General features: G+C 47.7%; 1 protein-coding gene across 3 annotated transcripts in view; it reads left to right on the forward strand.

The window, feature by feature from the left end:
- Nucleotides 1–11,824: 11,824 nt before the first annotated feature.
- Nucleotides 11,825–26,976, forward strand: part of Hm13 (histocompatibility minor 13) — a 37,543-nt gene continuing 22,391 nt past the window's right edge. For 2 of the 3 annotated variants that reach the window (XR_219987.4, XM_040746495.1), the window contains exons 1-3: nt 11,825–12,111; nt 20,034–20,132; nt 25,000–25,082. Coding sequence is in view for 2 of the 3 variants with exons in the window: in XM_040746495.1 (XP_040602429.1) it covers nt 11,929–12,111; nt 20,034–20,132; nt 25,000–25,082 (365 nt within the window). In the remaining variant the exon portion in view is untranslated. The remainder of the gene's footprint in view (nt 12,112–20,033; nt 20,133–24,999; nt 25,083–26,976) is intronic. The other variant, XM_005086056.4, reaches the window with a different exon arrangement.

Genomic DNA, 26,976 nt, shown 5'->3' on the forward strand with positions numbered 1-26,976 from the left:
CACCCTGCCTAGTTTTGCCTTTACTTTTTGAGACAGGGTCTCTCACTGAACCTGCAGTTTATTGGTTTGACTAAGGTGGCCAACCAGTGAGCTTCAGGGACCTGTTTATCCCTGGCCCCTACACCCAAGGCTAAAGGTTACAGGCCTGTACTTTGGTGCCCAGCTTTTTATTTGGATTCTGGAGACCTAAACTCAGTCCCTTTTACTTGAATGTCAGGTACTCTACCAACCCCAGCCCCCTTTTTCGTGTGTGTGTGTGTGTGTGTGTGTGTGTGTGTGTGTGTGTGTGTGTGTGTTTGGTTGGATTTGATGGGTTCTTCCTTTTTTTCATGTGTCCATTCATGTGCTATACCTGTGTGTATACCTGTCCACATACATGGGTACAGATGCATGTATGCAGGTGTACATTTGTGCATGTGCTTGTGAAGGCAGAGGTTGATATCGGCTGTCTTCTGGAATCTCTCTCCACCTTATTTGTTGAGACAGAGTCTCTTACTTGAACCCAGAACTCACCAGTTGGACAAGTTCAGCTGACCAGCTTGCCCCAGGGATCTTGTCTCCATCTCCCTGAGTGCTGGAATCCTGGTGTGCTGTCATGACTACCTATCAATGCTGAAAGTCCAAATCTGCTCCTTATACTTGCACAGCAAGCGCTTTTCCAACTGAGACATCGTTTCAGCCTCCTGGGTTTGACTTTGAAACAAGGTCTCACCATATACCCAGGCTAGACTCAAGTTGCTCTTCTGCCTCTTCCTCTCAAGTGCTGGCCTGCAGCACCATGTGCAGCCTAAGCAGCTTGTTTCATAGACTAGAACACTGAGGATCAGAGAGACAAAATGACTTCAAGCTGAGTGGTGGGTGAATGACAGCAGGTTGACCAAACAACATCCCTGCTTTCTGGGTGTGGGTCACTAAGGGAGAAGAGACTGGAGAGCGCCGGCAGTCAGAGGAGTCAAGAGCATGGAAAATGTCTCTTTCAGCCAATTTTCCTGAGGAACCCTGGCTGAGGCTCAGTCTGGGAATGGAAAGTGTTCAGGGAGGAGGTGCAGCCGTGTCCAGTGTCCATCCGGAGAGACTGTTTGCAAAGTCCTGCTATGAAAGGCAAGGGGCGGGACTGTCGGGCTTGCAGGGGGAAGGGCAGATCCTGGAGGTTACAGACCTGGCATCTGCCCCAGGAGAAGCATCCAAGCTCCTTGCTTCCTCCTTGGGTTCCTAGGCTCTGTGTTTCATGCCGTGCCCCGCCTGTTTTTCAAACTAGCAGCCATTCTTGAAGCCCAGGCTAGCAAACCCAGGGAGGCGGGGACTAGAGAGACAGATGTGCTTACACTGACATCTGTCTCTACCAAGGCTGGGCTTCAGAGCCATCAGCTAAGCCAGATGCAACCTGATCTCTCTGACATCAGAAAGTGCAGTGCTCATAAACTCCACCACAGCAGACCTCAAGCGGGACTGTTGTTAACCTGGAGCAAGCATGTGATCATACAACGGGCTGGGAGTGTGCCTAAATTGATAGAGTCCTGAGTTTGATCCCAAGAACCCCATAAACTGTGTGTGGTCACATACACCTGCAATGGGAAGGCTAAAGCAGGAGGATCATAAGTTAGAGACCAGCAGTGTCTATATAATCAGAGACTGTCCATATACAGTCCTGATAATTATTAATAGTTCCATATGGAGTACCTAGTACCACTCCCCGGAAATACAGTGAAAACTCCAGACTCTTTGAAAGCACGTCCCCACCTTCCACCTCCTCACAGTCACAGAGAGGATAGATAATACCTGACACATCGGTGCCATCAAGGCAGTAAGTGTCATCAGTTAGGGTCCTTAGAACAGCTTTTGTCTCATTATTTTTTAAACAACCCTTTGGTTTCCAATATGTTTCCCAATTAAAGGCAACCTCAATTTACAACCAAAGGGAATTAGTCCAGTCTTTGAATTGTTTGGATAGGGAAACTAAGGCACAGACAAAGCAGAGATTTGCCCCGTTACACAGAATGTCAGCCTGTGTCTAGGTGGCAGTACACCTGGTCTCTGGTATCTGACACTTCCATTGAGTGTCACTGTATCTGGCCCCACACACTGAATTTTAGCAGTTGGTGGCAGCAGGAGTGGGGGGGGGAGTAAAAATCCGTCTCAAGGTGGAACTGATAGCCAACCATTTGTCTCTTGTACCTGGCAGCCATAGTCATGACAACAGTCTCCTTGGTCGCTATAGCGCAAAGACAGTTGCCATGGAAACCACCACCCAGGACTGGCAACTTCTTGGCATGCAAAATCCTCAAGATAAACCCAGAAGCAAGTCAGCACCATAGCACTGACCTAGAGCCAGTCGGTGGCTTCCTCCAACCTCAGAGCCGGCTCTCACAGCTGCCTGACCTTCTGAGACTAACACACCCTCCCCACCATGTTGCTCTGCCTGCCTGGTGCTTCCCACATTCCTCAGCCCCCCAGTCAGTCAGGATCTCCTTCCCACGGCTCCCCCTTGGCTGCTGGTCAGCCAACTCATCCTCCTGGGAACAGGCTGACGTGAGCTTATCAGAGGACTCATCACGGGAGTTCTCAACATGAGCTGGGGCTCCCTGAAGACCAAGAGGCCTTCAGTTCCCTTTGCCCTCCAAAGGAAGCAGCCTCCGATGCTGGAACTCCAAATGCTCAGAACCAGGAAGCTGTTCTGGGTGGTCAGGCCCCATATACTGCGGTCGGTGCCTGGCAGAACCTCTGGCTGGTTATGGAAAGAACTGTGGGCTGGAAGGCCAAAGACTGAGCCTACTCCAGTCTGGGCCTGCTCTTCTGTTGGGTTTTTACCAAGTCCCTTCTCTCTCTGGTGTTCCACCTCCCCACTAGAAAGCTAGGGAAGAGGACAGCAGAGGGCCAGGTGCAAACTCCCCAACTTCAGTGTTGTCAAACAAGTGCTGGCAGTGGTTTAAAGAGCTGGCTTGCCTTCCTGAGTTCTTTTAGAATTTTGAAATTACACCTAGTGGCATATGCCAGTAATCTCAGCACTGAGGACATAGGAGGACCGTGAGTTTAAGGCCAGCCTGGGTTACAAGCAAGATCCTGCCTTTAAAATTAAAAATAATAAGTAAATGGGTCTGGAGAAATAACTCAGCCACTATGAGCATTTACTGCTCTTTCAGATGACCTGAGTTTGGTTCCCAACACCCACATCACATGGCTCACAACCACCTGAAACTCTGGCTCCAGGAGATCCAACGCCCTCTTCTGGCTTCCATAGGTGCCTGCGCACGCATGCTGCAAAAATGCACGTGGGCACACACGCAGGTAAAAAAAATCTTATCAGGCCGGACGTCGGTGGCGCATGCCTTTAATCCCAGCACTCGGGAGGCAGAGACAAGTGTATCTGTGGAGGTTTGAGGCCAGCCTGATCCCTATGTGAAGTTTCAGGACAACTACATGGATACATTCTGCCTTGAAAGTAAACAGCAGGGACATATGACACCCTCTTCGGACATCCACAGGCACATGTGATGCATGTATATACTTGCTGGCAAAACAGTCATATACATAAAATATATATTTAAAATAAAATTAAATATTTAAAAAATAAGTAAATAAATAAATACTTGTGGGTAATGGTGCTTCAACAGCTAAACGTGCTTGCCATGTAGGTATAGATAGATGTTCAGTCTCTAGAACCATGTGTATTAGTCAAGTTCTCTAGAGGATCAGAACTTATAAAATGAATCTATATAGAGAAAGAAAATTTAGCCAGGTGGTGATGATGCATGCCTTTAATCCCAGCACTCAAGAGGCAGGGACTCGGGGGTCTCTGAGGCCAGCCTGGTCTACAGAGTAAGTTCCAGGACAGCCAAGCTAATCCAATAATATACATGATTAACATACACAAATAAATGAATACACAAATAAATTCAATTAACTAGGGAACCTGTAAGTAGCTTTTGTAAGCTTAAAGTCTGGGGATAAGAGAGATCAGGTTACAGGGAGAAGCCAGAAGCGGCATAAAAAGATCAAGTACCCAGTCAAAGGGTGAGGACATGGTTCTGTGGACCTAGGAGACCCGTCACCTCTAACCTGTGTGATTCTGCACCCTGAGACACAGCTGTGTAGGATGAGGAATGGGCTGCGGGATGCCAAGACCCCAGTACACTCTGGGAAACTCCCATTCATCATTTATTTAGTAATTATTTGGGCTAGAAAGGTATCCCAGTGGTTAAGAACAGGTGGTGCTCTTGCAGAGGACACACGTTCAGTTCCCAGCGCCCACACAGCCACTCACAGCCAACGTAAGTCCAGGTCCAGAAGATCTGATGCCCTCTTCTGATCTCCTCGGGCACCCGGCATGAACATGGTGAAATGCATGTATGCAGGCAAACACATACGCATAAAATAAAAAATAAATCTCTTTAAACAAACAAAGGAACAAAAACAGTTAGACACAGCCAGAAATGCAGAGCCAAGATTGCTACATCTTCCAAGTGCTCAAGAGAAGTTAAATGTTCGTGTTTTCACACTGACCCGGCCGGACAAACAGAGCAGCACCTGAAGGTGATTGTGAGGCACGGGAAACCCTCTTGCAGGCATGCAGGATTGCCAAAGGCTTCTAAAGGCACATCAGGCGTGATGAGAAGGAACTCTAGGCCAAGATTCGGAAGCAGCTGAAATACTCCAGGAGAGAGTGTATGGCTTAGATTTGCCAGCAGCATTGGATTTGATCAGGCCCAGATTTCTCTAACTAGACTCAGCCTGGAGTCAGACTGAACCTGTCTTAGAGCTGGCCTGTGGCTTCTCCATAGACAAGTGTGGCCTTCCTTAGGGTCCCTGTTGCAAACAGACACACACACACACACAGACACACACACAGACACACACACACACACACACACACACACACACACACACGGGGGGGGGGGTGCCTGCGGTGCGGGACACAAATCTGTTAACTGGCCTAGACTGCCCTCTACTGGCAGGAAAGGATACTAAATCAAGGGGAGTCTCTGCCTCCAAAAGAAAGAACTCCAGACAGACCTTGAGAAGGACTTCCCACCTCTCTCTTACCTAGTTTATCGTCCAATACATCGCTTCAGAAGCCCAGGGCCTAACCAGGTACAATGGTATGCACTTCAATGTCCACACTGAAGAGGCTAAAGCAAGAGGATCAACGGTTCAGGGCCAGCTAGAGTTACAAAGCAAGACCTGGAGACTGGGGAGTCTGCCAACACATTTCATCTTTCTCACACTCCCTCGGGGGCTCTTTTCATTCAGCTTTATTTTTTCTTTCTTCTTTTTTGTTTTTTGTTTTTTTTTTTGAGACAGGGTTTTTGGGTATTGCTTTGGAGGTTGTCCTGGAACTTGCTCTGTAGACCAGGCTGGCCTCGATTCGACTCACAGAGATCCGCCTGCCTCTGCCTTCCGAGTGCTAGGATCAAGGGCATGCACCACCAATGCCTAGTTTTTTTCTTTATATTTTTAAAGATTTATTTATCTTAGTTTATGTATATAAATGCTTTGCCTGCATGTATGTATGTATGTGCCCAATATGGATGGCCAGTGCCCAAACAAGCCAGAAGTCAGCTCTTTGGAACTCAAGTTGCAGAAAGTTGTGAGCTTTCATGTGATTGCCAGGTGTTGAACCCAAGTCCTCTGTAAGAGCAGCAAGTACCCTTCTGCTGATCCATCTCTCCAGCCCTGAGATTATTTTTTATTTACATATATGTGTGCGTGTGCCTGCATGTGTTTATATGCACCACATGTGTGCAGGTGACTGCAGACACCAGAAGAGGGCACCAGATCCCCTAGAACTGGAGTCATGAGCATCTGTGAACCACCATGTGAGTGCTAGGCACAAATCCTGAGTAAAGTAGCCATACTCTTAACGGCTGAGCCATCTCTCAAGTAGAATTCTAACAGAAAGTGTCACCTACATCTTTTTCTCCTACCTGTATCTTGTGTCCGTTCTGCTTTATACTGGCCCGCCACCACATCTTTCTTTCTTTCATTTATTCATTCACTTTCACTCTGGCCCAGGCCAATGCATTTCCTACTGGGAGGAACATGCATAGTTCCCTCTCATTCCAAAAGCCCTTCTCTGTGCGTAGCTCCTCACACCACACAGTGTTAGAGGAAGGAAGGACTGGGATGCTAGGGTGCCTCCCACCGGGGCACTAGAGGTGTGTGGAAACTGTAAGAAGACCACCATCAGGGTGTCATGGCAAGGCATCTCCTACCCCACACACACATGAATGCCCCTCTCAGTGGAGCTCCTGCCTTGGGACATCTCACTGTTTCCTCTCTGCTCTCTTCCCTCTTTCCAACAAATTCTCCTGCAAAGCAAAGTTGCCATTTTGGCCCTGCCAGACAAAGCTCTCGGGGTCTCCCCTCCCCACAGCAGGTTACCAAGGAATCATCCCAAACACATTTCCCTCCCTAGGAAAAACACCAGTGCCAGGAAAATGTTTCCAACCTGGGGTGTGAGATGCTAACATCTATGACTGGCATGCTGTCATTCTGAGGCAGGGTAGAAAGAAGGGATTTAAAAATGAAAGGGACATGGAAAGGGAAAATAGCTCCTCATTCCAGAGGCTGGTGACACCTCTCACCAGATGAGAAGCAAGGATTCTCAAGCAATTAACATTTGCTGGGAGGGCTGACAAGGTAGAGACAGTGTTCCTTTTACTGAGAGACCTTTCAAGTAATGGTAAAATAAAGAGCAGGCCTTTAATCCCAGCACTCAGAAGGCCAAGGCAGGAGGATCTCTGTGAGTTCAAGGCCATCCTGAACTACATAGTAAGGTCCAGGCTATCCAGCCCTACATAGTGAGACTGTCCCAAAACAAACAAAAAAATTTAAGTTAAAATAGCAACAGACCAAAGCTGGGCATTGGTGGTGCATGCCTTTAATCCCAGCACTCGGGAGGCAGAGGCAGGCCGACCTCTGTAAGTTCGAGACCAGCCTGGACTACCAAGTGAGTTCCAGGACAGCCTCCAAAGCCACAGAGAAACCCTGTCTCAAAAAAAAAAAATAGCAACAGACCTTAAGACCTAAGCGTATATGACCAAGTATGGTCTTTCTCTTTTCCCAGCTATAACCTGACAAGTAAGACTCTGAACTCCACTCACAGTAAAAGGCATGCTTTAACCCATTTTCAAACTTTGCTATTCATGGTTTTGAAGGGGACATGGAGAACCAAAGAGCTCACCACCATCCTATGCAGTTTGCCTTTCTTGCTAACAGTCAGGAGATTCCAGACACCATGGAGAAAGCCAAAATAGGTGGCAGAGAAGATGTTTTCCTAATGGCTCTCTAAAGATACACATCTTGAATGAAATGTCAAAGACAATGGACAAACTGCTTTACCTAGTTCAGAAGGGCCCATCATCCCCCACCCCGCATTCCTAAATCTAAGCAATAGTACATCCATCTTAAAACTTTGTTTACAAAAGGGAATCCTTTAACCTTTGACTCTTGTTGCAAATTAATAGAACCTAAATCCTCCGGGTCACCTACAGACCCAGAGTGAAAACAGTTGCAAGCTCCTTTCAGTAAGTCTTATCTGACCCTTCTGCTCGGGATCTATACTACCCCCTCCTTTAATAAACTCCAACACTGTCTAATGCTGGCTTGTTCTGAAATTCTTTTCTGCAGTCAGTGTGGCCAAGCATCTGCCTGAGTAGACAGTTCTGAAAAGAACTCCACAGGCTGCCTCCAGGGGCGCCAAGGAGCTGTGTCTCTGTACCTACCACTGCTATGATCATTTGCCACCTTAGCTGCTTGTAATACCATCCAGTACAGCTCAGAAACTACCCTATGAGCTCATTTATCAAAAAGATTAATCTTTAATTCAAATTTATTTTATTATTTAATCTTCCATATGTGGTAGGGAAGTGTGCTTGTGTGTGCAGATACCAGAGGAGGCCAGAAGAGGGCACCAGATTCCATGTAGCTAAGTCACAGGTGCTGGGAATCTTGGTGCTAGGAATAGAATGTTGATCCCTCTGCAAAAACAGTACCTACTCTTAGCTACTGACCCATCTCTCCAGATGCTGAGGGGAAAAAGGTTTTTTTTAAAAAGGTCCCTTGGAGATCTTTGAGCAAGTTACCTGCAGAAGTCACAAAACCATACCTATGGCTACTGCTGAGACACTGTACAGCTGTCTCTAGAAACCTTACCCATGCCTGATGCTGCATCTCTCTCCTAACCCCCATATTTAAATCTAAGTTAAAATCTCTCTTAATAAACGAAACTCTGCTTCCTATTGACTCGAGGAGATGGATTTTTCTTTTTGGACCACGAGCTCACAAAAATTTTTTTTAAAAATTGACATGAAGACTTATTATTACTTATAAAAGCTTGGCTGGTAGCTTAGGCTTGTTTCTAACTACCTCTTATAGCTTAAATTAACCCATTTTTATTCATCTAACATGTTTCCACCTGATTCATGGCTTTACCTCTCCTCCTGTAATGTCTACTACCGCTCATCTGCTGGCAACTACTGGCATCTCCAACCTTCTTCTTCCCATAATTCTCTCTGCCTTAAAACTCTTGCTTAGCTGCTGGCTGTTTAGCTTTTTTATTAAATCAGCCACAATGACATATCTTCACAGAGTATAAAGGAATATTCCACACCACTTCCCCCTTTTTTTCTAAATAAAAAGGAAAGGTTTTAAGTCTAACATAATAAAGCTACAAATAATAACAACAATTATCTCCAGACAGTGGTGGCACATGCCTTTAATCCCAGCACTCAGGAGGCAAATTAATAGAACCTAAATCTATGGATCTCTATGAGTTTGAGGCCAGCCTAGTCTACAGAGTGAGTTTGAGGACAACCAGAGCTATTACACAGAGAAATCCTGTCTCAAAAAAATAAAAGAACAATTATCAAGCAAGAATTACATTTACAATGTCCAGTCCATTTCTATTTGGCATATTTAAAAGAAACACTTTATTATTTATTCTATTATGATGAGTCTAAAGCTCTATACCCAATTTACCTTCTATCATAACTAGGAAAACTGCAACTATAACTACCTAGTCTTCAACTTCATCAAAGACCCCAGAAAGACATAATATTACCTGAATAAATAGGAAGTATAGCGCAAACCACTTCTAAACCTATAGAAAGGACAAAGACATTTGGTTGCCTGGACAACCACCCAAGGTTCCTCTGCAACATTGGGGTATCTGGCCTAGAACATCTGGCAGACTCTTCTATGAAGCAAGAATTTTTGAAGGATTTTCCTATATTGTCTTGGCAAAGTTTGATGCTTGTCCAGTTTGGACATCATGCTGTCAGCAGTCGAGGCCAGCTTTGCCACAGTGAATGCAAACTCCATATGGAGGTTCTTTGATGCCCATCATCCTTTTATGAAGTAGATTGGTGCTTTCAGTAACAGACATGTCTCACTGTCATGAAAATCCCTATGTTATTACAATATTAAAATGTCATATTATGGCCGAGGCATTGGTGGCACACGCCTTTAATCCCAGCACTTGGGAGGCAAAGGCAGGTGGATCTCTGTGAGTTCAAGGCCAGCCTGGTCTACAGAGCGAGTTCCTGGACAACCTCCAAAACATTACAGAGAAACCCTGTCTCAATACCCCCCCAAAAAAGTCATATTATGTAGGTCTCTGAAGTGTTTGAAGACCACCTATCTATCTAAAATATATCTCTGTTTGACCTTGAAAACATACCTAACATGACTAAGAGTTTGATTGTTATAAGTGAGTAAATACTAACCTGCATTTCTTTATTAACCTAAATAGTTTATAATAAGAACTTTCAAGGACTAGAAATTTACATCACATTGTTAAATGAGCTGCATAGGTACAATACCTTAAACAAGAGTAGAAACATATATATAGTATGTTCTAACAAAAATAACCTTAAGTTTGTATCAATGTACAAAAATCCAAACCAATGTAAAATATTTAAGACTAGTGGTTGCTTTTTTTAGTTTAAAAAGATATTCAAGGGGCAGGAGAGATGGCTCAGAGGTTAAGACTAGTGGCTGCTCTTCCAGAAGTCCTGAGTTCAATTCCCAGCAACCACATGGTGGCTCACAACCATCTGTAATGAGACCTGGTGCCCTCTTCTAGGCCTGCAGGCAAACATGCAGACAGAACACTGTATACATAATAAATAAACATTTTTAAAAGAGAGAGAGATTCAATAATCTACCCTTTTATCCTATCATCTATGTGGACTCAACCTGAAATATTTTTCTGTAGCAAATCAAGAATCCCAGCAAGCTGGGCAATGGTGGTGCACACTTTGATCCCAGCACTCAGGAGGCAGAGACAGGCAGATCTCTGTGAGCTCAAGGCAAGCCTGGTCTATGGAGCAAATGCCAGGACAGGCTGCAAAGCTACAGAGAAACCCTGACTCAAAAGCACTGAGCAGTCCCTGACTGCTACCCCATTGCAGCTGACAATCCCAGCCTCTTCTGTTTGAGCCAAGATGGCCAAGATCCTCCCCAACCTCAGACTCAACCCTGTAAGTAGCCTTTCCCATCCAAAGGGACTTTCAACTTGGCACCATAGAAATTCCCCTGATGTTTAACTCAAATTGCGGGGTCTGACATTTGTAATCCACGGGTTTGCGGTGAAGGAGAATAAATACAGTAAGCAGATAAAAGCAGACAAGGGATGTACACAAATGATCCTAGCATCATGGACACCCTGGGCCCTGGGAGCTCCTGAGGCCCAGTTCCTGCCCTGCCTCTTCTGAGCAAGGGTTGGATCCTTTACTTCCTCTTAGGAATTTAAGTGTCAATGTTCACCATCCTCCAATAAAATGTTTCACTCTTGGCTTCCAGCCCTTGAAAAACCAAAGCCCCAGCTCCCCACCTGCCATTCTTAGCCTCTCAGAGAACAAGGTATGTTGGTTGGTTTTAGTGTGGATTTGATTGGATTTAAAATCACCATGAAAATGTCCCTGTTGTTGGATATTAGTGCACTATGAGAAAATGTATTGTTGTGATTGATATAATAAAAAGCAAACATCCAATAGCTAGAAAGAGGGTAGGCAGGACTTCTGGGGACAGAGAGAACTCTGGGAAGAAGGGAGGAGATGCCAGGAGACAGGGAAAGGAAAGGAAGGTACAAGACAGAAGAGAGATAAGGCCCCATGAAAGAACATAGATTAATGTGGGTTAATTTAAGTTACAAGAGCTAGTTAAAAATAAGCCTAAGGTCCTGTGGTGGTGGCACCATGCCTTTAATCCCAGCACTCGGGAGGCAGAGGCAGGCGGATCTCTGTGAGTTCAAGGCCAGCCTGGTCTACAAAGCGAGTTCCAGGACAGCCTCCAAGACAATACAGAGGAACCCTGTCTCAAAAAAACCAAAAATAAAAAAAGATACATTTTAGACTTCACACTTTATTTTGTTCATTTTACTGTTTCCGTCTTTTCCTCCCAACCTCTGCACACTAAAATGTGAGCTTCGTGAGTGCAAGGACAATCTTTTGTTTGTTTCTGTCAATGTCCTAGGGCCTTAGGAGAGTGACTAGAAGATAATGGGACACCCTAATAAATATTTAAGGTACAAATTAACAATTTATTATCGAATGAATGTGTACATCCTTCTTGGCTGAAGGCTGAGAATTTGTAGAAAGCAGGACAGCCTAGTACGGAAGAAATCACCTGAGACTAAGGAATGGGACCTCAAGTCTCAGGATGGATTACAGCCATAATGGTCCAGAGTGCTTTTATGGGTCAGCCCCCAAGTTGCTTAGCAACAAGCCGCCCACCCTCATCACCACTAGAGGGCGATCGGGAGGCGATGAAGGAGGTAGCGTGAACGCGCGCGCGTTCATTGCGCGGCGCGGAAAGGCGAGGAGACACGTCATTTCCTGTTTCTTTAGGGGAACGTGGCTTTCCCCGCAGTACCTTGCCTTCCTGCTGCGGCGGCCGGAGCTGGAGTCGGAGCCCGAGCGCAGCCTCGCCATGGATTCGGCCCTCAGCGACCCGCACAACGGCAGCGCCGAGGCCAGCAACCCAACCAACGGCACGACGCGGCCGCCCTCCACGCCCGAGGGCATCGCGCTGGCCTACGGCAGCCTCCTGCTCATGGCGCTGCTGCCCATCTTCTTCGGCGCCCTGCGCTCAGTGCGCTGCGCCCGCGGCAAGGTAGGGTCGGGGAGAACGGGAGCCTTCCACCCTCATCCAGGTCACGGCCCCACGAACCTGTCCCTGCAGACCCGATAGCTGCCCCCTCTCTCCCGCGTCACGCACCCACCCTGGCATCGATCGCCATTCCCCCTATCTGCGTCCACAGCTGTGGCTGGCCTTTGGCATCCCAGAATCTGGCCACTCCCAGAAGCGGGGATTAGTATTGTCCTCAGATAGCGGCCGACAGACAGACCCTGACATATCCCCTCTCCCAGGCCCCCTGCTTTATGCCACAGCTGGGAACATTGTCGCCCCGACTTCAGACACAAAGGCGGCCACTGACTCCTCTGAGCCTGCTGGGCCCAGCCAAACTAGCCTCACCTGATGCTATGGCTAATCTGCAGCCACCTTAGATGTTTGCAACCTCACCCAGAGCCATCACCCCATCCGTGGCTTGGGTCAGCCCCAGTGTGATCCTCACAGGTATAACTCTGAAAGGCACCATCTTTTGTCATCCTGCTAGGAGCCATGCCTGGCCACACCCACAGTTAATTGTAGCATTCAGATCCATCCCTAGGCCCTGATTTCTGTCGCTCTGGAATCACAGCTGCGTGTGTGTGCCTGCCAGGAACCCCTAGATGAGACCCTTCTCCCTGCCTTGAAAACAAACCCAGGGCCGGGGAGGTGGTGCAGCTGTTAAAGGCGCTTGCTGCGGAGCCTGATGACTTGAGTGAAATCCCAGGGAAGCAAACGGTGGAAGAGAAAGCTGACTCCTGCTTGTTATTTTCTGGCCTCATCACACCCACACTACATAAGTAAATATAAGAAAATTTTAAACAGAGGTCTCGTGTGATAGCACACATTTGTAAGCCTAGCACTCAAGGAGCTGAGGCAGGAGAATCAAAAATTCTAGTGTAGCTAGGCTACAGAGGGAGACCCAGTTGCCCAGAAAAAAAAAAGGCGGGGTGTGGGGTGGGGCTGGGGGTATGGAGCACCAACTCAGCTTATCTCTTTTGTTCAGTTTGGAATCAGTTCCAGCCATCCAGCTCTTTGGAATGTGGCACCTTGGTTCTCCCCAGGTTTAGATTTCTTCTTTGGTTGATTTCTTCTCCCAACTTACCACCCAGCCTTTGACCTGTCCAAACTAAAGCCCAGACCAAATCCCCTTGCAAATTGAGTCTAAATAATAGCCACTGTTGGACTGTTTATGAGATGGGGCAGACCCTGTCTTTCGCCACCTGTGACATCTGTCTCATTGGATATCCAGGGAGACTCCAGGACTTTCCACCTTCTTCCCTCCCAAATCTCCCTGCCCTATAATAAGCCTCTGTGACCCATTGAAACCAACAGTTTCTCCTCCTGGCATCCTGTCTTCAACAACCTCAGAGTGTACAGTTCCCCACTGTTCCTCCCCCACCAAACCTGAAGGTGGCCTGGAGAGGAAGCTGCCCTGCCCGGAGAGGGCAGGCCCACAAGGCAGCTGGCCCTTTTGAAACTGCTTCAGTTCCAGTTCTCAAAGCACCGCCCAGTGTGAGCAGTGGCTGAGGGTACACCACCTTCCTGACCAAGACCAGGAAACCTTCTGCAGGTTCTTGTGGGCAGATGCAGAGAGCACTCAGGCTGACAATCCTGGGTGTGACCCATTTTCTTTGCTCCTGTCTCTTCTAGGCAGATTTTGGGGCTCCTTCGCCCCTCCCAGTCTGGTCAGGCAGATACTTGGTGCCAAGGCAAGTTCTGAAACACAGAGCAGGACCAAAGAGATGGAGGGCAGCGTGGCATGAGGCTGAGCAAACACTAGACTAGGTGATTCTCTTTGTTGCCTTCTGCACATGGACCACCCTGCAGGAAATACCTGCCAGGCGCCGGCACCAGTGTTTCTTAAATTTAAGCTGTTGTCAAGGATGAGGGATGTCGCATAGTTGAGTGGCTCAGAGCCCTGTTACCAAGGAGTCTGTGGAGAAAGGAAAGACGAGGTAACCAGGTCTTTGATTGAAATGCAGCAAGTTCTGCGGTGGGCTATAGAGAAAGGCAGAGCATCTGTAGCGGAGCCGGGAGGCATCCTCACTGGGTGAGATGTGCAGTTCCAGCCAGGAGAGGGCATTCTACGCCGGGGAATGCTAGAAAGGTACCGAAGAGGAAGGGAGGAAGGATGCACTTCAGGAAACAGCTGGTGGCTTAGTGTAGCAGAGCAGAGGGTGCAGATAGGAGAAAGGGGGCCATAATCTGTGTGTTCCATGCATCGGCCACAGAGAGTCCTTCCTAAAAGACGGAAACTACACAGTTCGTTAGTGATTGCCCAGCCCCAGGAACAAGGGTGCTCTAAACTTAGGGAACCTTTACCTGCCTTCAAGCTCACAGTGCTGAACCACAGGCAAAGCCGGTTCATCGCATCTGTTTGAAGAAAGAACCGAGGATCAAAGAATGAAGGTCTTCCTGTCATTCCAGAATGAACCAGGTGGTCCCAGTTCTAGAAGACTGGGCTGCCGTCCTTGACACGGGTGCCTCTGAAAACACAAAAGTAGTGTTGACCTGAGATACGATGAGCCAGATGACTCCTTTGCCTGCCTTGCTCATTTGACAGGAGGCAGTGAGGACCTGGGAGCGAGGCACTGAGAGAGAGCATTCGAGGACAGTTCCCCCGGGGTCACGGTATCCGTAAAAGGCGGAGCATATTGTACAGTCCTGAGCAGAGGAAGGTGAACTGTGCAGGGATGTTTGGAAGAAGTCGCCACAGGGGTTTCAGAAGCCAGTGTCCCTGCGAGGGAGTAAATTCCAGCCGAGCAGGAGCTGACGGCCAGATTGGTTCTTTGCGCTTTTACCTATAGCACAGAGGGATCTCTTAGCCAACAGCCCTGGGCATCTGTTGTCAGACCCTGGGCAAGGTGCCAGGAGTGCTGGGCTAAGACACGGAATGTATAGCCAGCCAACTAGAGCGAATCCTGTGTCTCCTGAAGAGGCAACAGGTGTCTTTGTATACTTGAGTGAGAACTCAACAGGCTGAGGAGAGGGAGCACTGAGAAGTATAACAGGAGCCCAGGAGAGGGACTTGAGTGCTGTGACAAGATGCTTAGGGAACCTACACTCTTTCTCAGGAAAAGAATCCTTAAGGTAATATAACATTAATGAGTACTTAAGAAAAATGCTGCTCGTGTATAAAATTCAAGCAGTTGCAGAGCATAAAGGAAAGCCACTTCAGAACCACTTGAAAGTGACACACGTGCCCAGCTACTTGTGGAACCTTCCAGAACTTTTTCATTTTTATGGCACTCCTATTATAACCCAGGGCCTCACACATCTAAACACCTACTCTACCACCAAGCTATACCCCCAGCTTCTAGAACATTTTCTGCGTGCGTACGAATACATGCTTGCTTTTGTGTGTACAGGAAGGCCTGTTGTTATGAAAGTGATTGTTCAGTGAATGCCGCCCTGAAGCTTGTGTTATTTAGCAGTATGCATTAGTCATTTTCTTCGTCACAGCTGCCTCAGCCTTTTCAGAGTGAAATAGGTCCCTGGTATACAATACAAAAGTCTCACAGGTAGGTAATGAAAGCCTCCTGCCTCAGCTGCCTGTGCCAGCCGCCCCTGTTGCCTGGGTCTTATTCGTGCATCCTTTGGACACTCAAGTGTGTTGGTACGCCTGGGATGGTCCTTTTCAGGGGCGTGGGGAGAGAGTTGGGTTTTGTTTTTGTTGTTATGAGGCTGAATGCTGCTGTGTTGCTTTAGCTGGCCTGGTATTCACTAGATAGCTCAGCGTGGCCTCTAACTCAGCACTCTTCCTGCCTCAACTTCCCAAGCGCTTGGACTACAGGTGTGAGCACCGTGTCTCCTGTACTCACAGTTTTTCAGGGCACCAGTTCACTCAGCAAATGCATATTCCCAATCAAAACTCAAGGTGGACCCAGAAGAGTCTTTTGCAAGCCCTCCTGGTAATCCTAGTGCACACTCAAAATTTGAGAGCCACTAGTTTAGAGGCCTCCAAAATTTGTGTTGGTCCTTAGCCACTACAAACCATGATGAAATCAATATCCTTACACATTTATGATTTTATAATTTGTAGGGCAAATTTCTTGAAATTGGCTTATTGAGTCAAAGACTACCTGAATCCTTAAGTAGGGGTTATAGCAATTTGCTCTGCCATGGGTTGGTTGCACCCTTGCTATTGAAGGGTCACATGATCTACTCTGGAGGTCTTTAAGCAAATACAGGAAAGGATAGGCTTTAGAGGGTGCTCTGTCAGTTGGAAGAAGAGACAAAGGGGCTGGTCCAGTTGAGTGAAGCCAGAAAGAGGGAGGGGGACAAAGATGGGGAGAAGGTAAGTTGAGGGCACTGCCAGGAAGCAGAATGGTGGCAAGGGGTGAGTGTGGGGTGAGGGCCTCACTCTGGGAAGACAGCAATAAAATGGCCCAAGAACTCCAGTCTGTCTCTGGGGTGTGGTCGGGAAGCAGTTCTTCCAGGGCCCTGGCTGTGCCAGTGGCTTGAAGCTGGACATCTAACTCCCCTGCTGCTTTGGCTTCCACCCTGATATCTGAATACCCAGGGTGCTGAAAGCTAATTTTATTTCAGCCATTCGTGAAACATTTTCCCCATTCTCTAATTTTTTCAGTGTTTGGCTTAAAAACCCAAATCAAATTGGTAGCGAATCCTAGTAAGTCGTAGTTTTTGTAACTACAAAGATGAACTAGCCGGGCATTGGTGGCGCCCGCCTTTAATCCCAGCACTCGGGAGGAATCGACAGGCAGATCTCTGTTGAGTTTGAGGCCAGCCTGGTCTACAGAGCAAGTTCCAGGACAGCCTCCAGAGCAATACAGAGAAACCCTGTCTCGAAGGAAAAAAAAACACTATTCAGCCTGGTGGTGGTGGTGCACATCTTTAATGCCAGCACTCGGGAGGCAGAGACAGGCAGATCTCTGAGTTCCAGGACAGCCAGAGCTACAGAGATCTTTAGGATTTGTGTCTTGTGGAGGCCACAGGCCTCGTTAGCATCGTCAGCTCCAACAGAACTCTCCAGCGAGTGAAGGTGAAGGACAGCTAGTAACAAGCAGTGAGGTCGCCAGGCTGCGTGGGTTCACTCCTACCCACCATCTGTCTTACACTAAGCAAGATCCTTCACTTCTCTGGGCCTCGCTGCCTGGTGTGTTAGAAGTACCTGCTGGGGGCAGGGACTGTACAAAGCTCTTGGGACGCTGCCTAGCACATGGAGAGGGCTTAGTAAATATTCTCCTTCTGTTATTAGCAGTTAGCTTGCAAGGCTCCCACTCTGACTCAACAGTGCAGTGTGAGATCATTATAACCGTCACCCACAGAGGAGACCAGATCCCTCTGTTTTCTGAAGCATCTGTCCAACCTTGGTTTGTCATCGAATAATGTGAAGCCTCTTCCTGCCCTGGGATTGGGCTGAACTGAAAGGAATTTGTGGAAATGAGCCACCGTGCTGGTTTGTTGGGAAGCCACAAAGTCCTGAACGTGCTTTCGAGCCCCAAGCCTCTCAGTGCAGTCTGCCTGAGAACTGCTGCTGTGTGCACACAGAGCAAACGCTCCACACAGTTGGCCTCCATTGGGCCTCTGCTGCATTCCAGACCCTGTGTCTGGCTGTCAAGGCTTTAAATGGCTTCTGCTCTGGCCTCCTGTGACACTTAACTTCCCTTGAGAAATAGTGTCGACTTACCCGTGATTCCTGCACATAGTGATAGAAACAGCACACAGACTTGAGTACTGACTCACGGCTCTATGCTACGTACATCCACTGCAGAAACTGGAATCCTGGTTTTGCTTTACAGTCAAGGAAATGAAGGCTCTGGGAGAAAAAAATCACTGCCCCAAATACAGCTGGGAGGCTGCTGGGCCTCCTGGCCTCTGGACAGGCTGTCCACCCATTGGCCCTTCATTCTGTGTCCATGCTGCCTTACGTCACATCCATTGTGCCAGCCTACTTAGGGGATTGTCGCCCACTTGCCTCGGGGCTCCACACTGCCCCTACACAGGAAATGTATTCCACATATAGAGGTGCACAGAGGCAAGCTACTGCCCAAGTGTCACCGCTCTGCTGCCAAAGCAGAAGCCAGGGGCTGCCAGAGGAGAGAAGGAAGGAAACTGGGCCTTCTTATCAGAGTTGCCCATGCTTCTCCCCCTTCCTGCACACTGGGGAGAGTCTCAGAGGGGTGGGGAGGGTAAGGACTTCCCATTCACTTCTCAGTTTGGCCACACCCCTTGCCCCGTGTGTATCCTAGTCTCCATTCAACCTCTTAGCACCTGTCCCCCTTTTTGTGTTAAGTAAAGCTACAGATTGTCGCCTGTCTGAGACCCTGAGCAATGGGTGTCTGTAGAGAAGATCCACAGATTTAGGATTATTTGGCCAAAGGATGCATACAGTAAAGTTTTGGTGTGTATCACAATTATTGCTACAGGGGATCTTGGGAACAGTGCTTGCCTAGCTGTGTGTGAGGCTCTGGATTCAATCCCTGGGACCACACAGAGAATTGTAAAAAGAATGAGAACTGGAGCTAGGAAGTGACTCGCTGGGTAAAACACTTGTCCCACAAGTGCAAGGACTAGAATTCAGATCACACCACTGCGGTAAATGCTGGGTGAGTGTGACAATCCACCTGTAATCCAAGCATTTAGGAGGCAGGGACAGGACCCCTTGAACAAGCTATCTAGACAGACGGTCCGAATTGAAGTACCGTGGGTTCAAGTGAGAGCCCCTGTCTATATATGAAAGGGGTACATACAATATACACATGTAAATACACAGTATGAAAGGGTTACACACATGCACCCATGTATACACATGCACATGGAAACACAGTATAGGTCTGTGGTCTTTGTGTCATTGGGCATATGTAAACTATATGCATCCCATCAAATTGCCGTCCAAAAGGCTGCTCAGGTTTGTACACATTTAAGTGAATGGTGTGCATACATACTATATGCCTCCCTTACCTGGGGATGGTTTCACAGGCTTGCTGCCTGCTCCTGTCTCCTTGCCCTTTGGCAGTTTTGTACTTTGGGGCACAAAAACTCAGATCAAACTTTCTCTCCAGATAGCTGCCCTCTTAGCATGCTTTTTCCTAATGATTTTGATGAGCCTTCACAGCTGCTTGAGGTCCTTTCTCCCAGAAATATAGATTCCTCGTCACAAGATGAATGTAAATGGTAGTGAAATTCTGGGTGCTGTGGTGAGACTGTGACTACTACTGTCTTTCCTTTGGCATGAGCAGGAGCCTAGTCTGACATTGCTAGGACTTTGGGTGACATAAAATAGGGGAGCCAGGCACTACAGAGCACGCCTGTAATCCCAGCTATTGAGGATGCTAAAGTAGGCTGAGTGGCAGGTCTGTGAGCATCCATCTCTAAAGAAGAAAGGGTTGAGGGTAGACATGTCTCTGGTAGAAAGGCTTCACACAGGATGGTAACTGGGTCTCTAAAGACAATGAGGCTTTGGGGGGTTTGTTTTGGCTTATTTTTTGAGACCATGGTTACCTGCCTCTGCCTCCTGAGTGCTGGGATTAAAGGTGTACCATAACTCCATGTTGAAAGCTTTTTACTACTAATTTAAGCCAGGATTGTACTAACACTAATGAAGTTTCATTAAGACTTCTACTTAAATTCTATAAAACTAATTTAATCCTTATGCTACACTGTCCCTCCATTTTCAGTTACTTCCCATATTTATAATACTGAAATACTTTTACATTCAGTTCATTTTTGTGTAAATATTTATCTTGTGTCAGCTCCTTACCCATGCTATATTTTTGCTAATTGTAACATCTGCCATTATAAACCTCTGTGGTAGATGGAATAACATTAGCAAAAGCCGTGAGGAGACTAGGAGTGGGACACCAAAGTGGACCGGCATGGAGTGGTAGAGATACCTGCCGGAGCTGGTGTTCCAGCAGCACACAGCCAGGCAGCTCACAGCACCTTTCTTCTCTGTCTAGAGCTCTTCGGACATGCCGGAAACCATCACCAGCCGAGACGCTGCCCGCTTCCCCATCATCGCCAGCTGCACTCTCTTGGGGCTCTACCTCTTTTTCAAAGTAAGTCCTTTGCTGCCTAGATAACTTTGTTTTATGCATGATCATTTGTAAAAAAAATGGCAGGGAGAACGAGTAAGTCCCTAGCCAGGGCCCGTTAGTGTTTTCTCCCCTTCCCCACCAGCCAGCCTTTTTCTCCAGATGGCTTTGTGGTCCTCTGCTGCCAGTTCTGTTTCCTCACATGTCTGTGCTGGCCTGGAGTGAACTTTTGCTGCAGATACACCTCTGCCATACTAGTCACCTTTTTTTTTTTTCTTAATGAGGTTTATTTTCCCAACAAAAGTTAAACAGGCTCACTGTTGAAAACTTGGAAAACACAAAGTAAGAAGGAAGAAATGGCAGGGACATTCCCAGTTGGTCTTCAGCGGTGTGTCCTCCATGGTCCTCCGTGCATGCTCTCTCCATAGCTGTGGCTGCACGGTGTAGCTCTCTGTGGCTTCCACTTCCCGTTGAAAAGGCCATGAGCATTTTCTCGTGTAACTGAATGTTCCTTAAACCTGTTCTTCTACGTGTACATGTTCTTCTACTGGGTGTGAGAGTAATACATGCCAGGTGGGTAACGTTACACAGAGGTGTCTGTGGAGAGAGAAGGAGGTCCCACAAACGGCCGTCAGTGTCATCATCTATGGGGCTCCCTTCGGGCTTTTGGTAAGCATGCCTCAACATCAGGAGGAAAGCACTAAACTCTTGGTGTTTTTAATAGTGTGTCGCAAGCACTCACTTCCTATTGCTGAAACTTCGTCAAGAAAAGCTTTAATTTGCCATTGCAAAGTAATTTTTTGTTTGGTTTGGTTTTTTGTTTTTGTTTTTTGAGACAGGGTTTCTTCTGTATTGTTTTGGAGGTTGTCCTGGAACTCGCTCTGTAGACCAGGCTGGCCTTGAACTCATAGAAATCCACCTGTCTCTGTCTCCCGAGTGCTGGGATTAAAGGTGTGTGCCACCAACGTCCAGCTGCAAAGTAATTTTAAATGATTATTATTTTTTTCAAGGCTGGGAGTGTAGCTCAGTCATTGAATTCTTGCCTGAAATTACAAAGCCCTCGGTTCCATTATTAACACAGTAACAAAATGTGCATGCATGCATACCTGTATGTGTGCACTTCAACCTAAGGAAGGGTACAGACAAGCTGGACCCGCTCCTGTATTTTCCTGAGACTCTGAAATAGACCTAGATTTATGTTAAACATTTGAGGGGTTGGAAGGGTATGTGGGTTGGGTGATTGCCTGTATCAACACAGTCAACTCTGCCTAGTGGTTTCACTTACCCTGAGGGTGTTTTAGGTGTGCCCAGTGTTTGAGGTATCATGGCAATGCTGCTACGAATATGCTCGTTCCACGCTGTAGCACAAAAATACTTTGGCACACAAGTATATCCAGTAAAACAGGGTCTCCATTTGCAATTGGTCAGACAATGTCAAATTCTTTTGTAGGAGTGGTGTTGAAAACCAAACCCAAGGCTTCGTGCCTGCCAAGCACATTTTTGTCCCACTGAGCCGTACCCTTACCCCAGATAGCATCAAGAGTCAAGTAAAAGCCCAGATGTTAATGCCTGGTTCCTAGTGCGTTGTTCACTCTTGTTTTAATTTCTTACATTTAACTATTTTGGGGGTCGAACATGCTATGGCATATATGCCAAGGTCTGAAGAACACTCGCAGGAGTTGGGTCTTTCCACTGTGTGGGATCAGATCAAACTGAGGTCTGCAGGCTTGGCAGTGAGCACCTTGACTCACTGAGCCGTCTCTGTAGGCCTTGTGTCGATTGCCCTTTAATTCTTACATCATACGTGCCCCACAAGCAGACACGCACACTTACTGTCTCTCCCTGAACAGACTCATTCTGGTTTTTACTCTGAAAACCGAGTATGTGTCTATCTGGTTTTTCTGGGTATCCGCTGGTTTTGAGTTTGGGTTTTCCTTTTTCTTGAGCCCCAGATGGAAGCTAATCTATCAAGGTTGCTGGTTTAGAGCACACCCTGCTCGAAGCCCCGTCTTCTTGTTTCTCCCTTTGCCCCGGATGGTCACCTCCATTTCCCTCTCCACCAGGAGCCCTTGCTCCAAAGCCCCTCTGGCGTGTCTGCCAGAGGCAGCAGTATGTAGTGGGGTTCCTTGGCTCCCCTCAGCCCTACTGTGCCGTGCGGGACTGCTGCCGTGCCGCTGCCTCTGCTCTAGCTGCTGGCAGTGTATGAGTCTCTTGTGCTGAGTGCCGAAATTCACACCCAGCCCCTTGCCTCTAGACCTTCTCCCATTTTTTAATGTTCAGTTTCATTCTTTAATGTTAATTTCTTTAAGCTAGTTGTCCCCCAAAAGAATTTGTAACATCAAAGGGTGTGAACTTTGTCTACGGTTTTGTATTGCTTAGTCTGTCCTCTCTGGGCAGGTGGGTCTAACACAAGCCCTCCCATGTCTCCAGAGTGTCCACATTGACACAGCATTGTCAGTGTGGTACAGATCTGCAGGAACTGTATGGTTTGTGTAACAAGAGAAGGCCCACCTCAGTGGCACCTATCAGCCCCTTTGCTCCCTTCCTACTTTCTAGCTACCTGTCTTTCTCATAGACAGGCTCTAGGCAGCCCAGGGGACCAAGTGCCACCAAACAATAAGGCTGTTCCCTGCTAAGTTCTTCCTCTTGTGTTCTGGTAACTGTGACTTAACATCCAAACACACGAATGAAATCCCCTTAAATTTTCACTTGTGAGCTCCACGTTAGTCCCAGTCCAGACACTTGCCCATGGATCTGATCCCACTACAGACACTTGCCCATGGATCTGACCCCAGTACAGACACTTGCCCATGGATCTGACCCCAGTACAGACACTTGCCCATGGATCTGATCTCACTACAGACACTTGCCCATGGATCTGATCTCACTACAGACACTTGCCCATTTATCTGACCCCAGTACAGACACTTGCCTGTGGATCTGATCTCACTACAGACACTTGCCCATGGATCTGATCTCACTACAGATACTTGCCCGTGTATCTGATCTCAGTACAGACACTTGCCCATGGATCTGACCCCAGTACAGACACTTGCCCATGGATCTGATCTCACTACAGACACTTGCCCATGGATCTGATCTCAGTACAGACACTTGCCCATGGATCTGATCCCACTACAGACACTTGCCCATGGGCCTCCCTTGTCTCCTCCCTGGAGGACCCATGAGTATAGATGTCCTTTCTTCTCATGGGCCTTTCTGAGGAACTTCCATCTTTCTTGGCCACCAACTGTGTTGTGAATAGGGACGTGAGTTCCCATTACCTGACATTGGTTTGATGGCTGTTCAGTCTTTCTGAATTTAGGCCTTATGCTAGGATCACTGAGCAATAAGCAAGAACATCAAGTGTGAAGTTGTGTTTGACAAAAGTACGGAGCCAACCCACTGTGTGAGCTCCTGTTAGAGCCCAGGTCTCACACCCCCAGCCACTCAGCCAAGAGCACCAGGAGTCCGTTTGCTCCTGCCCTTCTTCCTGCCCCTAGATCCAGCCACTCTGTACGTCCTGCTGGTCCAGAACAAACTGGCCTCCGCTTCTCATCAATTCCCCACCTCTAGTTCAGGGCAGACGGCTCGTGCAGGACCCTTCCTCCCTGGGCACTCTGCCTCCACTCTTGCTTTGTGTGCACAGCAGCAGTAGGGTCATCTCAGGTTCCCAACCCATGCCACAGCCCTGCTGCAATCCTCCAGTCCTGCTTGGTGAATCTGAAATCTGTCGTGGTACTGCAAAGCCTGGCATCCCCTTAGCTCCTGGTGTCCTTTGAGATTCTTTCTCTCTCATCAACATATGAACTCTGAAGTTGCTTTATTATTCCTTGTATGGCTAGTATTTGGCTCAATGCCCTGCGCATAGGAGGCAGCCATGAAATACAGCCAAATTGCTGGGCAGAGGTCAAAGCTTCTCAGGACTGAGAGCTGATGAAAGAAGAGTGGGGTGGCCTAGGCAAGGGGGAAATAGAGAGAGGCATGTTGGCCGCCCAAGAGCACACACCCAGGCTACTTGGGAATAGGAGTGAGGCTGTACTGTTGTAACACACAGGTGGCGTGTGAGCAGGGCAGAGGGGGTCTACAAAGCCTTCCCACTCATGGGAACAGCATGCAACAAAGGGAAACCGGTGGCAAGGCTTGAAGTGGGAGAGTGACAGGATCCGATTGGCATTTAAACAGATAACCATAGGAGTCAAGCAGTGGGTCCCCATATCCCCAAGAAAAGCGTTTCCCTGCCTCCCAGTTAGGAGGACAACACAGTGACCAGTGGAGCCAAGGCTGCGGCAGGCACAGATTCAGCACAGCCTTCCCAAGTTCCAGAATGAATATGTGACAACTAGCTTTGGAGCATTGTGACAGAATATTTCTGTTTGCCTGACAATGACAAGATAAGGAAGTAGCTGTCAGGGCCTGGTGTCCCAGCTTCAGTCTGCCATCACGATTATGGGGCGGCGAGAGTTGAAATGAGTGGAGTGTGGAATGCCCAGATATCTTAGAACTAGCATGCTTTAGGGCTTGGTGGCCACTTTGAACAGGGAGAAGGAAACATCGAAGAGTAAATTCTTGCTTCTGACACTGCTCTTGGGTTTGATTTTAGACCCTTCCCCTGTGCCCTCAGGACTTCTGTGTAAAACCCTGGGCACACATAGTAATTGCCCTTCTCCAAATGATGGAATCACATATGTAAACATGTAGACTCCTTTGTGGGTGCCATCTGGTGGAACCTAAGGTACTACCCATCCCCCTAGTTTTAAAAATGGAAGCTCTAGAGTGTGGGCTGCTTCCCAACCGCCCCTAACTCCCAAGGGTAGAAAGAGACCAACCTCCAGGAGACTACTCATGGCTCTGACAACGCTGACTTGTTTCTTTCTGTATTTCTTCCCAGATATTCTCCCAGGAGTACATCAACCTCTTGCTGTCCATGTACTTCTTCGTGCTGGGGATCCTGGCCCTGTCCCACACCATCAGGTCAGAAGGCATCTCCCGGCAGCCTTTGAAGCCACTTTCTCAGGAGCCAGTACAGGGTCTTGAATGGGAACATGATCTTTTGTGTCATTCAGAGTCAGGTTTAAATCCTGGCTTTAAAATCCAAGGGATTCTTCCCCTTGTGTCACATTGTACATGACCTAGGAGGACACTGGAACCTCTCTGGGTCACAGTCTCCTAATAGGGACTTAAAAAGCTAGCCAGTTATGGTGGCTCCCAGCATTCAAGAGGCTGAGGCAAGTTCTAAGTATAAGACCCAGTCTTAGAGAGAACCCAGTTATGAGTGTCAAAAGAGTCATCGCAGTGCTGAATGTGTCACCCCAGGGGCACTTGGCTTAGTGCCTTAAGGGACACACTTCTTCTAACAGTAGAGGGCTGAGAATGCAGGCTCCGGATTTGACCACCTGACCTTACGTCCACTCTCTGACTTCAGTCTCTTCAGGGGTATGTTTCTAAAAAAAAAGTCTCAGCCAGTAGGTACAACTGTCACCTTAGTTAGGACTGCTGAATCGCCTGTGTCAGCTTGCTAGACACCTTGGCTAGCCTACTCTTGCTGTTGATCCGGGGTTACAGTTAGAGAAACTGAGGTTAGTGAAAGTAAGATGTCTGATAGAACCACACAGCTGGCAAACAGCAAAATCAGGATGGAGGTCTGTGGACAAAGGTCACTCTGCTCAGACCCAATCACTCATATCAGAGCATCAGGCATAGATGACTTAGGACAGTGTCATGAGAACAAGGGGCTGCTGGGCACCTGCACACTTATAATCTCTTGGCATCCTTTCACATTCACCAAATGAGAGTCTTATCCCCAGTATGTACAACAAAGAGCCCGGCAAGTTCTGTCTGCCTCTTTGCAGCGGTCCACAGGTAAGACTGGAGAGTGGCCAGGAACAGTTGCCCACAGAAAAGAACTCAGCTTGCTCTCAGGTTTGGAAGTTAGGAAGCCTGGGAGAGGTGTAAGGAGCGAGGTGCCATGCCAGGAGCGGATGGCCTCTGCACATTAAGGGATTGATGTCAGGTGCTTTCCAGAGTATTCAGAGCAGAATCTGCCCAAAGGCAGTGAACGCCAAGGACAGTGTGTCTTATTTCTCTAGGCACCGGCAGGATGGTAGCAGTCAAAATGTGGTCTCAAAAGGTAGCCTCAGCCTCTCCCCCAGTAGACAGAGTACAGAGCCTTCTACCCGGCAAGAAGCGTCAAATGGGCTGCTGTCTCCAGCATACTGAGCCGTACCAGGCACACAGTGGACTCAGGACTGGCACAGTGTTACATGGCTGGGATTTTGGCTATGGACTTTGTACTAAACCCAGTAGTACCATCTTCACCCGCAAACCCTTATTCTAACTGAGTTGAAAATACTGTGGCCCATCTCAGAGAACCTGGATGACTTGGACCTAGCAAAAGTAACAGCAGGTCCAACACTCATGAGGACCTAAGGAGCCACCACTTTGAAATTCTGGGTCTCCTCCTTTTCCATGCTGTTGACTTACTCCTCCAAGCCTAGCCAGTCCCTCCTCAGTGTCCACAAGAGGTTTGAGATCTCCCAGTTCTTCCATAGCCTAGCTTCACCACACAGAACATACACTTTGAAAGCAACATTTAGGCCATATGCTTGGAAACTGTTTCACAGTATCTCAGCAGCCTTGCATCCAACTACCCACAAACTGTTGTGTTCCTAATGTCTCAAATTAACCAGTTGTCTCTCTACCCTATAACTAGCTCATAAATTTTAGTGAAAGATATTATCAACAGAAAATAAAACTAGCAATTGCCTGGGTGAAGGTGGAGTTTTTCCATCCTTTGAGCTACTTACAAATTACCACACAGATATTATAAATGCTCTGCCAATAGCTCAGGCTTTATTACTAACTAGAG

The sequence above is a fragment of the Mesocricetus auratus genome, unplaced genomic scaffold (genome assembly GCF_017639785.1).
Source record: "Mesocricetus auratus isolate SY011 unplaced genomic scaffold, BCM_Maur_2.0 Super-Scaffold_100004, whole genome shotgun sequence".
Lineage (NCBI taxonomy): Eukaryota > Metazoa > Chordata > Mammalia > Rodentia > Cricetidae > Mesocricetus > Mesocricetus auratus.